The following is a 21,160-nucleotide window of genomic DNA, read 5'->3' on the forward strand; positions in this document are numbered from 1 at the left end:
ATTGGAAGTCCTAGAACTTGCATATTCCCAGGCGTTCCATTTTTCCACAAATCCATTTCAACCAATGCAGTTGGGGAAAAGTAAAGTTACAATGTAAATTCAAAATTGGGCCCCATTCCAGCAAAGACTTATGCCTCAGTGAATATGCCTATTCAGTGACGGTGGACATAATACTTTATTTTTAAAAGTCATTTAGATTAAAGAGACAAAAAGTAAAATGTAATAGCATTGGAAAAACAATATATTAACATATTCCACTCTTGTTTCAACCAAGTAGTGATTCTGAATGCTGCCATTAGATGCTGTCATAATTGTGAAATCCAGGGGCAGAAGGAAAGGGACCTGTTCGGGGTCACTGCTGTTTGGTTTGGACTGCAGGGAGACTGAATAGGTCATCTCACTCTCTGCACACCTTTCTTGGCTCCCTGCTAAGCTTAGGCCAAGCATATCATTCATACTTTTCCCCTACATACCATGGCAATTCTGATTGAATGAAGTGCCCAACAAATTGGATGGAATATGCTGTACTTTAATGTTGAACTCAAGTGTTAAATCAGGAATTCCAGAAGATTTTGTCTTCAAGCATTAATCAAACTATATTTCTTACCTTGCACCACTCAACATAATGACTAGTTGTCTTTCTTAATGTAGAAAACCCCACCTGCAAACGACCAGGGTCTTCTTCAACGTATCTAGATTTCAGAGGTGGCACACAATAAATGGGAAGCTGAAAGGAAAAAGAATCTATTCTAGTGAGCTAGTTTCAGAAACATATAAAAGTCATTAGATATAAATACTAAATTTTAAAAACAACTTTAAAGAAAATAGCAAATGCTCTTTGTTCCCATAATACAACAAAGCCTCCATATCATGTTATATCTATAAACCTACAAAACTGTGGTGCGGATTAATTCTTATAAAGTTCTTGGAGATGAGAAGAATTATATAAGCGTTAATTAGTAGCCTTATTACTGAGTATGATATAGTCTCTCTCTCTCACACACACACACCCCTACTTTAGAAAATGAGGGGGCAAGAATTGGAAAACCAGTCTTTTTAATATTAATACATATATATCTAAGTGTGTGATATTACTTAAAATTGAACTTTAGAGCAATAGTAACATGTAAGTCTCAGTAAATACTGTTGTGATGAATTGAGGCTACATCTGTGCAACTTATAACTTCTGGTTGATATTGTGAAGCTGTATTATGAAAAAATGGGGGCCTATATGTACGTAGTTCCATCAATGCTGACAGGTCCTGTAGCTTATACACACCAGATACGGACAATGGAATATACTTGAGGTTAATGACAGTATTACAGCCACACCAAAAAGTTATAGAGAAACACAGCTGTATCCTTGGAAATCAAGTTTAGTGGACTCCTCTGAAGGTGGGGGGTGGGGGGGGAGGAAGGAGGGAGGGAAGATAGGAGCAGTGGAAAGTTACCCAAAAGACAAAACAAAGGCAGTGGGGTGGGGAAGGTTAATAACGAGCCAAATGAGAAGAGGAAACAGGGAGGCAGGAAACAGCAAGGTCACAGAAACTGAGTAAGGTACTTCACGAGAGGGAGAGCGCCTCTATGAAGCAGGAGACTTCCTGCCTGCCTGCTTTTCTGAACATCTGTGATCATAGAATCCCCAATGACCCGCTAGAAAGTGAGGGACACTGCAGTTTAAGATGTTTATTGTTCTGTATGAGCTGTACTCGTCTGTGTTTTATATGATTAAGTAAAAAAACAAATGTGTTAGACTCTGTGCAAAGTGTGCGTGCAAATTAACTGCTTCACAACTGCTGCATCCCCCTGAGAATTAACCACGAACCAGAAGCTTCACACATTTTGGGTGGAGTTTTGGGAGAGGATGTGTTTAAGTACAAGGGAGTTTGGAAGAGCCAGTATTAGCCCAAGGGGCCAGGCAGATGGACAACGCCTTCCAGTTCTCTGAAAGGGATGCCACATAAAAGGTCTGTGCCCTGACAGTGCGACTAAAGTTCCCAAGATTGGGGCAGTGGCTGGACTCTGTTCAGACTCCAGGGGCTTAACACAACTTGGGGACCCAAGGACAGAGAGGCTTGGATTCCCCTCATAGCAATCCTAGTGAGTGGCCAGGAGGGGTTACTTGCTAGGATCTGTGACAACTGTATTCCCGCCTGCTTGGCCTACATCTGTAAAATCTATTATTATATTAAACTTTAAAACTATTTTTTCTGTAATTCTGGCTATATTTTGATCATTTGTAGTAGCATATAAAGCAGTGCTATAGCATTCCAAAACATCTTCTAAATATTATTATTATGTTTTCTCTAGGATATAGTGTACAATAAAGATTCACTGGTGTTTGTATACATCCACTTATTGTTAAAAAATGCATGAGACAATAGCAAGAATCTTACCTGATTTGGCTTCACTGACTGGGCTTTTGATTCTTCTTCTGTTGCAGCATATATATTAATAGACACAAATGCCAGACCAGCAGGGATAGCTGCTAGCTTTGCCATCTGGGAGAGAGACAAAGATTAAAATATATATCTATATATCCTTATTTGGAAACTCTTTTCTCCTCTTCACTAAAATCCAGAGGTCATTCTAGTAACACTGATGTGACTGATCTAATAACAGACCAAGCATGTCAAATGATTTTAAATTAAAAACCATACGAAGAAAGTACCCCTTAAAATCCACTTCTATCACACAAAAAACATCAGAAACCTTTTTGATACAACAAAAGTACAAGAGCATTCACTTTGAAAGAGATCCAGAGCCTGAAAAGTGCAGTCCACTGTATCGGTATGGCCCTACTACTAGTTTTTTAGCAGTTTTTTATTTATCAGAATTACCTCTGAGATGCAGTTTAAGATTGCACTGTTATATCAGCTAGTTCAGTTTCAGAAAGCAGCAATACTGTTTCCCACAGCTATTATTACGGACAGTACCATAATGCTGTGTTTGGGTACTTCTGACTATACTCATCTTATTTAAAGTAACATTGACAGAATGATTTTGTCAAACAAAATCAATAATACATCAGAAAGAATATGTATTGCAGTAGCATGTAGGAGACCAAGTCATGGTTCAGCCTCATTTTGCTACGCGCTGTATAAACAAAGAAGAAAGAGGTAGTGCTAAAGAATATATATTTCCCTCACCGCAAAGGCTTTCTATTTAAAGACAGCTCATACCATGTATATTAATAAACTCTGCTTCTCAAATATTGGATTTTACTAGTAAAATCTCAGTGTTACAATACATACACAAGTAAATACTAAGAAGAATTTTATGGAGAAGGTACGTTTTCTTTTTGAGTTCTATTTCAGATTCTGCCATATACTGGCTGTGTGACCATGGGCACATCACTTGTGCCAAAATTTATAGTTTAGGCCTGATTTTCTGAGGTGCTGAACACCCACATCTCTAATGTAAGTCAATGGGAACTGCAAGTGGTTGGCACCTCAGAAAATTAGGCCCAGTATATCCAAGACAGATATCCAAAAGTCACTGGCCACTTTGAAAATCTTGGCCTTAAATCTCTAACAGTAAAAGGTTAATACTTGCCTGTCTCACGGTTGTGTTGGGTTGCTTAATGTTTTAGATACATGTTAAACACTGACTTATGTAACTCAAAGTGGGTTGCTGTAATCTCCACTCCCAGTAGCCTACCGGCCTGGTTTTGTTTAATGCTTAAGTAAAATATGGAAGGTGGCATAAGCAAACAGATAACATTTTTCTTTTTGCAAATGTTGTTGACAATATTAGATAATTCTGTTCAAATACAATACATTTTCAACTGACTCTTGGGAGATAATAGTATAGTCTGTTTACTGTTTTACAATAAGAAAAAAAGAATTTAAAAAGGAATGTGCATATAGCATCTTGAATACCTGTTCACTCTCAGTGCCACTGGCTTAATTTATTAACTATCCTTTTCATTTTAGCATTTGTTTCATTTGATATTCATCTTCACATGACTCTGTTGATGTCTGGTTCAGTCAGCCTATGTACTTTCTTTGAAAAATCAGTTTGAAAAAAATACAGATGTCACTATACAAACACACACTCAAATATGGGTGCAGCTCTACCAGTAGAAACCTACTCTATACAAGAAACACTACACTGACCATAATATAAGGAACAGGAAAAGGCTTTTGATTTCAATTTCTTTATTGAAATTGTCCATAAAAGTTATAAAGCATTCCAGAACAGAAAAACAGACATTTAATTTACTGTAGCGGGGTGGTCACCCCACTCCGGCCCTGAAGGGGTTAAAAGCAGCCCTGGAGAGGGCTGCGGCTGGGAAAAGCTGAGTGAGTAGCTGACCACAGGACCCACGTAGATGTTCTCCACTGAGTGAAGATGTTCTTCATTACTAAACTGTGTAACTTCCACTCATAGTCAGTGACAAAGTGCCTGCTGAGGCTGTCCACCAACAAATTCTGGGTTCCTGGGAGGTACAATGCTGATATGGTTCTTGATACACCAGTTCCATAAATTGACCACTTCTGTACACAGAGGAATGGATCTTACTCCTTCCTGTTTGTTTACATCAGATATGACTGTCATATTGTCTGACATTATGAGAATGTGATGAGACTGGATTAATGGTAAGACTGCTCTGAATCTTTCTTGGGCTGCTCTGAATTCCAGGATGTTTGGATGCCCTAGGAAACTAGAATGCATATAATCACCCTGTACTGTGTGACTGTCCATATGAGTGCCCCAACCTAACAAGGAAGAGTCCATGATTACTGTGCTGTCAGGCATGGAGCACAGGAAAGGAACTTGTGCAGGAGCTTTCCACCAAGTCAGAGAATCCCTTATCTTGATGGGAAGTGCCACTATAATGTTCATGCTGGGTTTGCTCAGTATGTGTACTGTTCGAAGCCAAGCCTGCAGGCAGCACAGGTGGAATGTGGCAAATGGCATTACACAGGTACACGACACCATGTGACCCAGTACAGTAAGGTAGATCCAGACCCATGTCCAAAGGTTGTATATAACCTGATCTACCAGGTTTCCCATGGCTAGGAACCTATACATAAGGAGATACTCCGTTGTTCTGACTGAATCTGTGGTCACCCTATAGAGGTCATTTTGGGGACTAGAACATGTTTGGAATAAAATCCTTTTTTCGTTGATGCTGTAGATGTACTCACACCATTGCAGAGACTGGAGAAAGGAGTCTCCCTACTGAAGGAGGACCTCCTCATGAGAGTGGTCCCTGAAGAGGAACAAGAAAGTGGGTTTGGAGGCGGTGGGGAAGGAAACTCGATGATAGAGCCGGAATGGATGATATCCAGCATCCACCTGTCCACAGTCATTGCCCTTCAGTCATGGGGAAATTGTACTAGGTGTCCACCACAGCATATCTCGGAATTAGGTGGGGATGGAATCAACACTGGTACCATGGACGGGATGAGAGATGGGCTTCTCCCTAAATCCATGTCCTCTACTGATACAAACTCCCTGCTACGATTGGTCCCAACAACAAGGCAGATTGCAGGTCTGGAAGGATGAAGATATCCTCTGGAGTTCTGCAAGATACTGGAACGTCTGAAAGCTGCATCACATCAACTTGTGCCATCAGAGTCAGTGTAAAGGGACTCTTAGTAATCCTTATAGGGCTGTGATGGTACCTCCAGTAAAGAAGTGTCTGACTACATGGTCTTTGTCTGTACCAACCATGCCCGGTCCCTCAGCTCCGATGCTTTGTTTTAGTTGGTACTATGGTCAGCATCAGTGGCGATGCAAGGAATGGCACTGATAGAGCCTTCCTCCTGTGCACCTTCTAATCAACAGTCATGAAGCTTAGGAGAACCTAAATCCTTGTGCTCTAGGCACGAAGTCTTGCTTTACCTGGACAGGATCAGGGAGGGATCTCTTCTCTTAGCAGAGGATCTGCTCTTCTGTTTATGAGTGTCTCTTACTCCTATGAGAAAGTCCAGATGAAGGGTCCTTCACTCTAGTCATTACATTCCTGAGTCAAACATCAAGTTGGGAGGAGTACTCCTCTAGGGCTCAGGCCAAGGTACAGGGGGGATCTCTGTAACCTGGATCTGAGTGAGGCCTCATGGTGTTCCATAGGTGCTTTTGAAGTTGACCTTCTTATGCCTGCCATGTTCAGCTGGGGAAGGCGAGGCAGACACTGAATTTAACATAGATATGAGCTTTTCTGAGGAAGTACAGGCAGCCCTGGTGTCACTGCTGACTGAAAAGGAGCAATAGCAGAAGACGTGGTTCCTGAAGCCGGGGCATAATCTAATTCCCCCATTTAAGAGACTCTGCTGGCATAGCCACCTCCTGTGCCAACCCTTTCCCACAGTTCTGGAGTAGACGGACAAATGGGGCTTAGCATAGCAAAGCACACCTATCCTCCACTGGCTTAAGGTCACTAGAGTATGTCTACATGGAGATAAAATACCTGCAGCTGACCCCGGTCAGCCATAGCCATGCTCTGGGGGCTTTTATCCCTGTGTAGGCATACACTTATGCTAGTGGTATAATTAGGCAAGGGCCATGCAACACAGGATTGGAAAGCTGTAACCAACTCCTTAATGCCCATCCCCCCACGCCTAACAGAAATCTGGCATGGAAGTGAATTAAATACTCTATCTTTTTGTTCCTGATTTTTTAAAATAAATTAATTTTCTTCCCCCGTCCCTGCTTTTAATAATCGTATCAATTTTCTTCCAGAATTGAGGGTATAATGCATGACCCTATCCAAAGGCACCATCAATATTATACTCATTAAAAAGTAGTTTGAAAAATAGTGCAGCCTGTAACCTTCTAGTACCACTTCCACACTGTCTACCTATCACTGGTTTTCTGCTTAAAAGCATTCACCCAGCAGAGCAATCCAAAGGCCCAAGAGTTTTGCTGTCACTACTGAAAACCATCAGAAAAATGTTCCTTCCATACTCCCAAATCTCACAGTCGTTGTAAAAATAGTCCTGAAAAACATATATTTTGAACTACATAAAAGCAATGTCATGGCTACGAGATTAATCATAAGGTAGATCTGAATTTAACATTAATTAAAATTTAGCATGTATTTCTGATATATAACAAGCCAATGACAAACTGCAATTAGTCATCAAAATACTACAAGTGGGACAGTCATTAGTGCCTTAATAGAACTTTTCACACTCCACTGTTCTTTGATTAGTTAGCCCATAATCTGATTTTACAATAATTTGCAAGTAAATACATATTTCTGACCTAAGCATCTCTCTAGAAATCACAGATAGAGGAAAAGCTTGTAGTATCCTTTTCAATGACATCAGTGAAAACCATATGCTCAGGTTGAAATATCTAGAGCTCTCAGATAATCATAATCAAATCAAAACAAGGTTGATTTCTCCTTTAGACTTCTGAGTGAGGTAAATTATGTCCTATGCAATTTATTGTATGGATGTTTCAAGTGCATGAGGTCCTCTCTATTCTGTTTAAACAATAAAGTTTTCACAGCATTATTTGTAAGAACAGGAGATTTCTCTCATGTCACTGGCCAAAATTTCTTCTTCTCCTCACACCACTGTGCAATGAACTACAATACTGTTGGTTTAAAGAAGCTGCCTTTTATTAGCAAATGAGTGACAGAGCAAGGATTTGAATTTAGGATTGTGTGATTTCCAACTTCATGCTCATCCCTCCAAATTATGAAACTTACCATATAATTGATACTGTTCATAGATATGATTAGAATGGCAAGACAATTTGTTCTGAAAAATATATATTGCATTCAGCTTAAGTCCAAATACAGCTGAATATTCTAATAATCAAGAGTATTATTATTTAGCATTTGTATTGCAATAGCACGTAAAGGATACAATCAGAACTCGGGATTCATTGTGTTAAGCACTGCACAAACATGAAATGACACTGTCTGTGTCTCAAGGTGTTTATAATATAAGATAGCTGAGGAAATATAAGGAACAGCAAGAACTCTGATTCTAAAACTGACATTTTTAGATCATGATGGTACTGTAATAGCACACATTATTCAATCAATTTTAACTCTAAATCTAACTTATTTTTTCTTTCCCTTTCTTTTTCATTATTGCATCCTTTCATTGTCACCCAACTGTAAACTGTCTGCTATAATATTTACTATACTTTTGTTTGTGTCTGATCTTTTTACTTCTCCTCCATTTCCTTTTCTCCTACCAGTCACTTTCCCCAACTCTGTAAAGGGTTCACCAAAAGCATATTTGATTCTTTATAAATATGAAGAAAAATATGATAATGTAATATACAGTATTCCTGACATCTACATTTGAAAGACAATGCAGGTGAGGTAATATCTTTTACTGAACCAACTTCTCTTGGTGGAAGGAACAAGCTTTTGAGTTACACAGAGTTCTTCTTTAGGTTTGCAGACGGTAACCAAGGGGTCTGAGATAAATACAAGGTGGGACAGATCATTAAGCATAAGAGATTCACACATGCTGTAGGAGACCACTTAAATGAAGTGGGCAACTAAGACATTTGATACATGCTTGGATGCCGTGAGTAGTGGCAGAATGTCTGATTTCAATTCCCTAAAATAAATTAATAGTACATACTCCTCGTCTGTTGTCTTGAATTCCAAATGGCATAATTCAACACATAATTATTTTCAATGGCATGGATTTGTTCCACAGCATTTTTTTGAACTGCTATTGGAAAAACAGTTTAAGAATTCACGTTGATCGTGAGCACAAAGCCAATAATTTTAATTAATTTGGACAACTGTTTATTCAAATACAGAACACAGTGCTTACAATACAGCACAATCTATTTTTGTATAGTATGCTACACCCACCACTTTAGAAAGAGTCAATATATCCAGAACAAAAATCAAAGTAATAAGCCAACAGATAAAGACATGAACTGACTCACTGTATTGGAAGACAGGTAAAGAGCTGCTAGGCAGATGAGGCAGGCACAAATGTAAGAGAAGAATGCAAAGGTTAAAAGTGTATAGTGAGCAGAGAGGGCAAGAGGATATAAGGCTAGAGAGCTAAAGGATGGTAAAAGCTCAAGGAAATTTTTTTTAAAAAAAAAGGTAAGCCTTTTTCAGTTGTGTTCCAATGACAGACAGTGGTGGTGGTGGAGGAGGAGAAAATAATATGGTCTCACTTTCTGAAACCTTGTGAAGTTTTGAGAGTAAAGATTTAGGGAGACTATCAAGAGAAAGAGTGGCAGCAATCAAAACATGAAACAAACACCACATGAATAACTGTCTTTGTTATAACAAGTCCTGGAATAAAATGCCATGGTCTGAGATACAGAAGATAGTTTATGAAAGGTTGTGAACCTCTAAAAAGTGTATACATATTTCTATTCAGCCATTTGTAGATATGCTACATTAAAACAAACTTTCTTTAAATTATTATTATATTTATTATTACCAGTGGAACATTCTCAGAATTTGTTTTAATTGTTTCAGAGTAACAGCCGTGTTAGTCTGTATTCGCAAAAAGAAAAGGAGTACTTGTTGCACCTCAGAGACTAACCAATTTATTTGAGCATAAGCTTTCGTGAGCTACAGATGCATCCGATGAAGTGAGCTGTAGCTCACAAAAACTTATGCTCAAATAAATTGGTTAGTCTCTAAGGTGCCACAAGTACTCCTTTTCTTTTTGTTTTAATTGTGACATTCTATTCCAGGACTAGTGATAGTAGGTTGCAATACAGAGGAAAGGGGAACCACAGTCAAATATTAACGTAAGTGAGAAGGGTGTAGAGAGGATACTGTTCATTAAATAAAGCTAGTTTTGTTTAATTCAGTACGTATACCATTGTGTTTACTGTGGTAAATTAAAAAGGAGAGTGTTATATAGTGAATAGTGAAAATAATCCAATTCTTGAATGGCACTAACTGCTTTACTTTGGATGCCTATTAAAGACAACTGTATAATTACTCACAAAATGTAACTGATAATCACTTTACTGTCCAATAATTATTATTAAGAATAATTGAATCAAATGACAACAGCAAAAAAACATCATGCTTGTGCTATATTTAAGAGACTTCACCATATCCACTGATTAGTTTGTCCTCCTCTTGAAGCCTAATAATTAGGTCAAATATAGTAAAATAAAAATTATTGATAATTTCAAAGCATAATTAAACAAAGTAAAACACAATTAAGATGAAATGGAGTAAGATATGCAAATGAGCCCTAGAACTTTCATATTACACTGGTAAAGTCAAAACATTTCTGGCTTCTTTAGGATTTTACATCTTCTCCTATAATAAGTTATTAAAAATAGAAAGAAAGTATGATCATGAAGTCTCTTCAGCTCTTGCAGACTTGCTAAAAGCAGTAGAGAGGGAAACTTCTGTACACAAGTCAAGGCCATAAAAATCAAATTGGAATTTCATTGTTAATCTGGAGAATGACTTCAGAAAAGCAGTAAAGTGCCTGTGTCTGATTTTATGCCAGTCTTGTTCTATTTCAAAGAACTAATCACAAGAATTGCAAGAAATGCATTTATATTGAAAAATATCCCTTGTCATGGAAAAGCATGAAATTCTAAAATAAGAATTCAGTTACTCCACATTTGCAATGCATTTTTGTGTGTGCTCTTTTTTATTTTTACTAAGGGTCTGATCCAACACAAAGTCAGTGGAAATCTTCCCACGGGCTTCAATGGAATCAGGCCATAAATGAAAAGCAGCATCTAGTGAACAATTGCTCACAGTGAACAACTTCTAATAGTTCCTAAAGCAACACTTTATAAAAGGAATGAATTCAAACACTATTTTCTAGAGATGAATACGGGGTGAGTATTGATCCAAATTTCACTAGGATTATAGGGTATTCAGAGCCACTGTTTTTGGTTCCTGAGTTTTTCAGTGACTTTGGCATTCTAGACTGAAAGCTGGTCACTGAAAACAATCAGAAAGTGTTTCCCTACAATGCCATCCAGCAAGCTGGCAAAAGGAGATCTCAGTACTGTGTAGTACATCACAGTGTTCTTCTTAGCCTGCATTAAATTCTTTAAATTTTTTAATTTGCAGGGAATTTTGTTTTATTGTGGGAGGGCTGGGGGCAGCAGTAGGTTCTGCCTCTAGGAGTGGGGGCCTGTGGGAGGCCATGGGAAGGAGAATGGGTGACCCCCCGGGTGGGTGCGAGGGACGAGGGATCAGGTCCTGCTCCCAGGGTCGAAGGGGTGACCCTGGGGGAGGGTAAAGGGTCATGCCTATGGGGATGTGTGTGTGAGGCCCAGAGGAGGTATCAGGTCGGGTCCTTCCCCTGGTGGTGGTGGTGTGTGTGGAGGGGGGAGAGTTGGGAGGCAGGTCCCGTCCCTAGGAAGAGATAGGGGGAATCCCTGGGGGATGAAGTCCTGCTCCCAGGGGACTTGGGGGGAGGACACGAAGAGGAGGTGGTTGGGTCCTGTGCCCAGGGGGTAGGAGGGGTTTGCAGAGTGAGCCTGCTTGTACTCAACCTGTAGCAATGGCTCCTGTCCCACAGGGCTAGGCCTAGCCTCCTGCTCCAGGTATTGCATAAGAACATAGAGTATTGTATAAGAGCAGCCATACTGGGTCAGAGCAAAGGTCCATCTAGGCCAGTATCCTGTCTTCCAACAATGGCCAATGCCAGGTGCCCAGGAGGGAACGAACAGAACAGGCAATCATCAAGTGATCCATTCCCTGTCACCCATTCCCAGCTTCCGGCAAAAATAGGCTAGGAAAACCATCCCCACCTGATGCACAGGGTTGCGGCGCTGCTCAAGTTTGGCCCAGCCACCTCTCCTTCATGACCAATGAAGCAGGGTTCAGATGGCCCAAATTTGAGTGAGTGGTACTGCGACTCTGTGCACTGGGTCACAAAGCCTGGAATGGGGGACTAGGCCCAGCCCTGTGGGACAGGAGCTACTGCTGCAGGCTAAGTTTTTCCTTTTTATAGGTTGTTTTTGTTTCATTTTGTGTTATTTTGCATTTGCAAAAAATCACGGGGCTCTAGATGTCTCTTATATAGATAAAAAGCAGATCAGCCATCTCATTCCAAAGGACTAAACTATTTTTATAAAACAGAACAGACTGACAGTCTTGACGTTATTTTTGGTCACAGAACCATGAATAGCAGATATTTTGCTTAAGTGGAAAAATTCTGGCATAGCTATATTTTCCAGGGGAAAAAACTGTTAAAAGCATAATTTCTACAATAGAAGACCTGGGGTAAAACACATCAAAGTATAATAATAAAGCTGTCAAAATATACCTACAACATTTGGGCTTTAAGTCTCTGCATTTCAAACAATCTACTTCCAAGTGCTGGAATAATATCAGATCAAAAATACAGATTCTGCAAAAAAGTATGAAAATTAAAGAGCTACAGGACTACAAAGCATACAGTGCCTTACTACTCAAAGACTTAGGACTCCATTATGCTTTAATCTATGTTCCACATTTATGCGACTCTCCTGGAAGAGCGTTCTTCTCATTAAAACTCTGCAAACTTGGTGTTCTCCCTCCAAAAATGTGGTGTAAAGCTAAGGAAACATACCCAGCAAGTAGGGATAAATCTCAAGTGAGAAAAGGTAAAAGACTCAAATAAGCAGGTTACACACTGAAATCCTAAACGTTACTTTTAAAAAAGTGTCTGTCTTTAATAAAGTTGCCTTCAGCAGCTCTCTCTCACAAAACCAGTACTTAACAACCAGATCAAGATAGGTCTAATTTTAGCAACTGTTGCTTGGGTCGTAATTTCACATAGGTGAACTCTTCTTAAAGCGGCATATCTTTATATCAAGCACGGATGCCTTCCATGACCACTTAAGTTTTCTATATCTAACATATAGCCATATCCTACCTTCAAACTCTGTGCAGATATCTTGCTGCTTTAAACAGGGATTATACAATTTGATCAATTGCAAAGTAGTGGCCTTAGATTTTTTTTTTTCACTAACACTTCAAAACCCCTTATCCTTTTGAAAGTATCTCAAGGGAACAGACTGAAGATGTTATTCCACACCCATATGAGGTCTGTTTGGTTCTCTTAATAACTACAGTGCAAAAAAACAAATGATACGATTTATTATTATTTTACCAACAGCAGTTGTGTTTTTGAAGGCAAATCAATTCAGAATGTTCCCATCTCCGTACAATGCATATGGACACAAGCCGTACATGTGGAAGAAAGCAAATTTTACAGGAATTGGGAGTGGTAGAGACAGGAGAACAAACAATGAACTAGAAAGTTCGGCAGCTTATTTACCATGCATTCAAGTAGTCCTTGCACACCACACTACTTGAGGCCTTCTGGTTAAGACAGTAAAATAAGAGCTAAGTGCTAAGAGCGTCTGCAGTCTATGCATTCAACCTGCTCCACAAACACTTTACATGAACAAAATACACAGACACATGTAAGCCATAGATAGGACATGCATAAAAACTATGGTGGCAAGCTCTTCAAAAATACATTAGCAGGGTGGATAAAAATCAATTCTTTAAAAAAAAAATTGGATTTTTTAACTTTTAAAAAATAAAGCCATTTAAATTAAATTTGAAATTATGACCTGTTTTAAGACCTAAACTTACTATACTGTAATAAAATAAATAAAACAAATAGTATTAAGCAATACATTTGCTACCAAGTTTTAAAGAAAGCCAAACCACTGATCTGGTAGAAGTCCCTGGCTGAGCAGCTGAACCAGAATTTGCTGGAGTGCTAAACTAGCTTTTAACAGCAATAGCCTCTTCTATAGGGGCAGAGTGAATATTTTCTTCATTCCGTTGAAGTTAAGAAACTAGTGGGAGTTGAAAAAAAGCAAAAAAGATTGTTTTCTAATCTCTGAATAAAAACAAGGTGTGAGAGGATGAGATCTGCTAATTCTAAAATCCTGAAGGGCATGGTGACCACAAACTGTTTAGTTCACTAACATATGATACTTTCTTTGTTTAATAAATCTGTTAGTTTTAAATTCAAAACATGCTTTGATAATTTTTGTTTAATGTATTCAGGAGTTTTTTTAAAAAAATAAAAGTATTTTAAAATGCTGTTTTTGTGCATTTAAATTGAATTTCCATCCAAACAGAGCTTGACACAAAACACTAGCAAAACAATTAATCAGCTAGTAAATAAGAAATGCATCCTTCACCATTTTCAAACATTATAAAAGTGTGAAAATTAAGAATCCAAATAAACATAAGCAATCTAATGGCTTAAATAAATATGCATACACATAGTGTATCCTCCTGGTTGGCAAAAAGAAGCAAATTTAGTGTAAAATCTATATTTAGCTGCAAATCAATGTATTTTAATTGTTATGAATCAGTTTGTTTACAAAAATAGCAAAATTGACTAATGCTAAACAAGATTAAAATCAGTGATTTAAATAACTGATTTAAATCAATCCATCCTGTACATTAACTTTTTCTTTTAAATAAAGAAAACAGAACTCTGGGCCAAATTCTGCCTTTACACACAATAACATACCACCCTCTGACTTCTATGAAAGATGCACTGCGCACACACACACACACATATGAAGGCAGAATTTGGCTCAGAGGATTTTATATTCAGAAAGACTCCAATTTTGCATCTGGAATTAACTACAGGTGAACATGACAGCCGTTAGATAATTCTAATTACCATAATTACCATAGCACACCTGCAAAATTGGAAGCGGTGTTGGAAAAATTAAGTCAGAGGCACAGCGTCCACTGACAAAAACTGAAAAGTTATCATTCTTATATGGGTCTTTGACAAATAAAATTCAAAGCAAACGTTTTCCTTTATAATGAATCTTTTCATCCACCAACATACTATTTACATATTTGGATTCTCAAACTATGCATATCCACATTTTGTGTGTGTCTGTACAATATAACTACTACAAATATTATAGAAAGTAAATTAATAAAAAGTGAAAGACTTTAGCATGAACAATAACCCATCCAGATTAGTAGTACATGCTACTCCCAAACATTCTGGTAACCTTTTCACTTCTAAATAGCCTGGGATAACAGGAAAGTCAGAGGATCAGGAGAAGCGGAAATAAAAAGACCTTCAGTTACAATCCTAGCCAGGTAAACCAAGGGACTGAAAGTTTGTGCTCTTCCACGGTTCTCGGACAGACAGATCATTTAGGGCAGGGGATCTCAACCATTTTCTTTCTGAGCTCCCCCCTCCCACCCCCACACGCTATAAAAACTCCATGGCCCACTTACGTCACAATAACTGGTTTTCTGCATATAAAAGCCAGGGCTGGTGTTATGGGGTAGCAAGCAGGGCAGTTGCTTGGGACCCCAAGCCAGAGGGATTCCTGCAAAACTACATTGCTCAGGCTTCAGCCCCGGCCCTGGGCTTCAGCCCCACGTGGTGGGGCTGTGGCTTTCTGTCCTGGGCCCCAGCAAGTCTAAACCACTAGCCCTGCTTGGCGGACCCCCTGAAACCTGCTTCTGGCCCCCAAGGGGCCCCAGACCCCTGGTTGAGAACCACTGATTTAGTGTTCTGTGATTCAAACCAACATCTTGAATTCCATATGGAAACAAATCAGAAAGTAGAGCAAACTTTGGAGCACTGATGCTCCAACGTTATGGAGGATAGGTCCATCAATGGCTATTAGCCAAGACAGTCAGGGATGGAACCCCATGCTCTGGGTATCCCTAAACCTCATAAGCTGGGACTGTACTAGCAAGGGATGGATCAGTTGATAATTGCCCTGACTTTTCATTCCCTTTGAAGCATCTGGCACTAGCCGCTGCAGGACGACAGGATACTACGCTAGATGGACCACTGATCTGACCCACTATAGCTATTCTTATGATGCTTTATGGAAGGATCCACATTACACCACTAACCTGTCAGTCTCATAAGCAGACTTTGCACCTCAGTCATATTCATATACCAAATACTGTTGAGACAACACGACCCATGTACACAGGCTAGCTGTACACAGATCCTTTTTAAGAAAATGCATCTTAACTGAATTTTAGGTAACAAACCTGATTTTCATCCCATTGACTAAACCTGTATGAATATGCACAGTAAGGGTGCACGTATGCATGCACACATTTGCTTCAATGATTTTGTAGGGTCAAACAACCCTTGCATGTGAGCAGGTACAAGAACTATGCAACAGTTTGATTCATGCTTGTACTGAAAAGTGTTCACACATTTGTTTGCACACCTGAATGGAAGCCTAGCTGAGGCCTTTAGGTATAGTTTATGTCTCATGTAAAATTATGCAGCATTTAACATCTGTTGTCTACAATATATTGTATGTATTTAAAACATTAATTTAATTACTTATAATATAGCATGTTTTAATGTCATGTTTTCTTATGTGTAATTGCATCTTCCAAACATTACTTCAACTATTTATAAGGAATCCATTTCTATTGTACTTATAGGCTGTTCATAAAAATATTAATCTTGTTTGTATACTTTTATGAATGCAAAGTGAATATGTTATGTGAAATGCTGTAGTTATTCCATGGTACTGTACTTTAAATTAAGTAAAAGTCAAGCTGCACAGGGCATGCATAACAGGTTGGGAATGGCCAGGGTGTGAAACAGACAATCTTACTGGTAAAATTGTGTGTGATTATACTTGCTCAACTGCATACGGACAGGTTTTAAATTTGCTGATAGTCCATTTGTTATTTACTTATCAAGCATTTTATCAAAATAATGTTTTTATTTCTTAATACATCACTGTACTCTGTGTTTTAATTTCAAAGTAAAAAGGGTGCAACACACCCTTTCAACACACGAGTGGGAGCCAGGAACTTTGGAGTGCCAAACCTGGCTCTTAGAATGATTTCTTCTGTAGCTTTGGGCAAGGCATATTGGGTTTGACTGCAAGTATCAGCATCTTGCATGATCAAGTTCTTAACCTCTGCTTTGATTTCACCTATCTCACAGGGGTGTTGTGGGGATTAATTTAGTCAACATCTGCAAAATGTTGTTAAGGTGAAAAGGACTGTAAAAGAATAATTATTAACAAAGCTAATTTTCTCTGCAGTCTTTTTTCATATTTTAATCAGACACCACTTCACTTTTGTCAAGAAGCAAGGCTAGCAGCCCTCAAAGTGCAGAAACCAATGTTACTGAGCAGATAAGAGGGGCTAGCTAATAGCTGGAACTCTACCCTTGAGAGGGGAAGGGTAATCACAGTTTACTGCTGTCAATCTGGAATAACTCCATTGAAGCAAGTGCCTCAGTTACAATCAGATGTCAGATTACATTCCCATTTTAAGTAAGACTACACATTGTAAATTCATTTCCTCCCACTGTTCCTCCAATAAGTAAGTGTACTTTGCTTCAAGTTTTATTAAGAATAATTATCATTTAACGGCTAGATACGATTATATGAAACATGGCTGACAAGAGGTAGGTATTATATTTTTAATATAGAGGATTTTTTCTTTTCAATTTTCTCAACAACAAAATTTTAAAAATAATAATCCATTAAACGAAACCTGCCCGTCAAAATTATCAAGGAGCAGATTCCAAAATAGCAAATAGTATTTCTAAGCTCTCTTAAAATTCCTGTTCTCTTCCACATTAAAACATACAAAGTGTTTAAAGAGAAATGAGCACTAAACCTCAAGAATTTTCAGAATCACTTTGATATTACTCTTTTAAAACCTTTATTTCAACTTTACCTTTGTAATTCAAAAGAGAATCTTTTGTATACTTGTAACAAGGGAACATTATGACAGGCAACGTATGCTCTATAACTGAGGACAGAGAAAACATGAAGTAATTTAGTAAAAGAAAAAAATTCAGAGTATCGGGAATATTACTCTGTTAAACATCTATGATGCAAGAACATCAGCATTACTAATTATATACAATAGTGCATCAACTGATAACTTTATTCCTGCCCTCCATTTAGAATGTGTATATACTGGTTGAGTTAAATTTTTAGAAATCAGGACTCGTGTGTCTATACCCAGAGATGCCATTATCTTGTTGTGATACCTTGGTCGTGTCACTTTACGTCTCTGATGCCTCAATTTAAAAAAACAGCATTAGAAATATTTTATCTACTTTACAGGTTGTTGTGATGCTCCATGATGTCATTATGGAAGCTTCTGTCTCAACTCCACTTAATGGTTAGGTTTAGACATTGTTCTAAGCTCTATTTTGCATTGCCCTCTAAGTTTTGATAGAAGTAACTGATTAGTATGCAAATTGGAATGTTTAAAAAGGACGGTAGAATTATTTTTTGGAGAATTTGAAAAGTGAAGGAGTCTTTCTGCTATTTAATCAAAAAATTAATATGTTTTACATTCTTCCTCAGTACCTCAAGCTTTTTTGGCACAGTAGTGGTAGATTAAAACTTCACACTCAAGAGTCAGTTCCTTACCCACTTGTGAAGGGGGAAGTTTCAATTGGTAGGGCATTTTTAAAGAAACAATTATCTAGCAGTATTAGTCCTTAGGAGCTGAGCCATAGACAATAGAAGAGTCTGCAGCATCCACATTCAACCCACACTGTCGTCAAAGGGGCTCCATGTGGGCATAGCAGTCCATCCCCATGCAATATACTGCAGGATCTAGGGCTTACATTTGTATTTGACACCTATTGCTTTTACACCTGACCAGCCGTTAAACACTAGACCTTAAACAACATTTTTAAGGCCATCTTAATTCCCACACTTCACTCTGTGACATGCTTTTAGCACCCAATATCTTACAAACCAATTTAAGCATAGAACAGAGAGGTGTGCAAGATCAGAGGTGGGTTTTTTTATTTTAAAGTTAGTATACAAGCTTTCATAGGGAACAAAACTATAACATTGGTTTCCACTAGCCCTTTAATTGGGCTTTGGTCGAATGATGCAATATAAATGTGAAGTTTCATTTTTATTTTCTTGTGGCAATGGGGGGAGGTTATCTGAAATGACTATCAGCTGTTATTTTTAATCACTAATATTTAAAATTGGTGTGTACACAAATGCTGCATTAAATGCATTATTAAACAGAACATAAGAGGAAAGCCAATATTTCCCTACGGATATAAACTCAATACAAGACACCTACAAGCAGAGTTACATTTTAAAATGTTAAGAAAAAATGTGACTCAGTGACTCCAACAGATAATTTTGGCACACCCTAAGAGATACACAGATAATCATGAGTAAGGAATCCGTGTCTTCTGCAGACCTCCATGACTTCAGCCTGCAGCCACTGGGAGCTTTAGGTTATCCTCACTACCCATGTTGGTCGGGAGATGCAGGATACCCCTGCTGCCCGGAGTGGCGGGTCCCCAGCTGCCTGCGGGGGGGGGGGGGAAGGAATCCCCCACAGCTCCCCAGTCCCCACAGGCACTGGGGGATCCCTGGCATGTCCTCAGCCACAGCAGGGGGTCCCTCCCAGCCACTGGACACAGGTCGCAACTCCCAGCCATAGCAGGGCAGGGTGCTGGGCCCTCCTCCCTCCCCATTTTGTCATGGACATTTTTGTAAAAGTCAGGGACAGGTCACTGCTTCCAAGAATTTATTTATTGCCCATGACTTTTATTAAAAATATCCATGACAAAATCGTAGCCTTAATCATGAATGAGCAGGACAAGTCTACAACACTGAACCCCATACATCTGTCATCAAGACAACGTTAACCACCATAAGGCAGGGGCTACAAGTGGCCAAGGCGGAGACACAATCGGCGCGTGGAGAGAGCCAATGAAAAAGTGCAGTGACTATGACTACACAGACCCACGTCATGCCATCTGCGCGCCCTAGGGTGCAGGGCCCCACCGTCCCCATGGTGGGTACTCCACCCAGCCACAGGCCCTGGGCCATCGGTACGAACTAGCCCCCATGGGCCTCTTCCGCCCGTGCTGGAGGCTCAGAGACCATCCCAGGCCGGTGCCGTGCAGACCAGCCAGGGCAATGGCAATGCCTCTCCCAGCCGCACGCCCCTGTCGACTGGGGGCCCCATTCCGCAGCACCGTAGGAAGGAGCGTGCGGCTCCCCGCGCAGCCAGGAACCCCGAGAGGAAGCGTCGGCGCAGCAGGCCGGCTAGGATCCCTGGCGAGAGGCCGCGCCCCCGGGCTCTGAGGGGAGGGCTGGCGGCAGACAACGGCTGTGGGAGGGAGTCGGGGGGCACTGCTGTCCCCGCCCGATCCGCTCTCGCCTCTAACGTGTCCCGGGGGAAGAACAGCTGCCCCCGCCCCTCGGCAGTTAGAGCGGGGACGGACGCTCACCTTAGCCGCCATTTTAGTGACCCCTCCTCCTCCTGGCCTGTCCCCCAGCAGCGAGTTTGTACGGCACGCGAGGAGGCCAAACCAGTGCTCGTCTTCCGCGGGGCTGGCACCCCTCCCCCTGAGCGTGAGAGACGGGGGCGGGGCTAGAGACACCGCTCGCCAGAGTCGCCCTCTCAGACTTGGGTGTGAAGCGCGCCCAAGGCAGCGAGCTGAGCGCTTCGTCTCGAGAGGCTGTAATCAGGTTTTGATCATCGTTTCTAATCGCTTGGCCGTTCCCCATCTGCTAGCCTGGAGTTCGCCAGGTTTCCACTTCAAAAGATTATGTAGCAACGCAACACGCTCATGCACTAGCTGCAGGGGCTCAGCGTGACACCTAAAAATAGCGGGGTTTTGCTACAACATTTTCCAGTGGAGGTAAAGAAGCTAACGGGAAAATGAAGGGCAGCTTCTGACCCCTCCCCCTCCCCCCCCCCCCAAAAAAAAACAGGCGTGGGAAAGAAAAGGTCATCCATTTACCAAACGTATGTCCTCTGTGAAAGGGAACCCGGAGCAGGGATACGTTTTTGAACAGTCGACCAAGTCCCTCACGACCCTGAGACATGGTGGCAGAAGCTCTGAAAGTGACTGGACTGATTAATATGAGCGTGTCTTCTCCCACTGAAATAGGAAACTTTAATCATTCATGTTTCTGGGGAGCAACAGAGCTGGAAATATAATTCAAGCTTCTGGGAAGGAATAACGTAGATAAAGCTGTTTCAGGATTCTTAGAAGTTATGTGCTACTGACATGCATCATTTCAAAGGGGGCGATTTTCTGGAGGAAATTAGTCAGAGAAAAAGGAAACTGGGTGTTCCAGTCTGAGCTGGCTGCTTTGTGCTGAGCCAATGAAGCAAAACAGCCAGGAAACCAGCTTAATCTGTGTAGGAATCCTGAGATGGGGTAAAATTGCTGTAATGACTTGGTTTGTATGCCACTCCCCTTCCCAGCCTCTACCATAACAATGCTCAGTG

General features: G+C 40.2%; 1 protein-coding gene across 3 annotated transcripts in view; it reads right to left on the reverse strand.

Moving 5' to 3' along the window:
• Window positions 1-20,739, reverse strand: part of APOOL (apolipoprotein O like) — a 59,186-nt gene extending 38,447 nt beyond the window's left edge. The window contains exons 1-3 of one of the 3 annotated variants that reach the window (XM_073360895.2): window positions 20,667-20,739; window positions 2,397-2,501; window positions 608-727 (exon numbers count right to left, since the gene is read on the reverse strand). In XM_073360895.2, coding sequence (XP_073216996.1) covers window positions 608-727; window positions 2,397-2,501 — 225 coding nt within the window. In that variant the 5' untranslated portion in view covers window positions 20,667-20,739. Of the gene's footprint in view, window positions 1-607; window positions 728-2,396; window positions 2,502-20,150; window positions 20,334-20,666 lie in introns of those variants that run through there. The other 2 variants (XM_073360896.2, XM_073360898.2) reach the window with 2 other exon arrangements.
• Window positions 20,740-21,160: the final 421 nt, after the last annotated feature.

Source organism: Lepidochelys kempii, chromosome 9, assembly GCF_965140285.1.
Source record: "Lepidochelys kempii isolate rLepKem1 chromosome 9, rLepKem1.hap1, whole genome shotgun sequence".
NCBI lineage: Eukaryota > Metazoa > Chordata > Testudines > Cheloniidae > Lepidochelys > Lepidochelys kempii.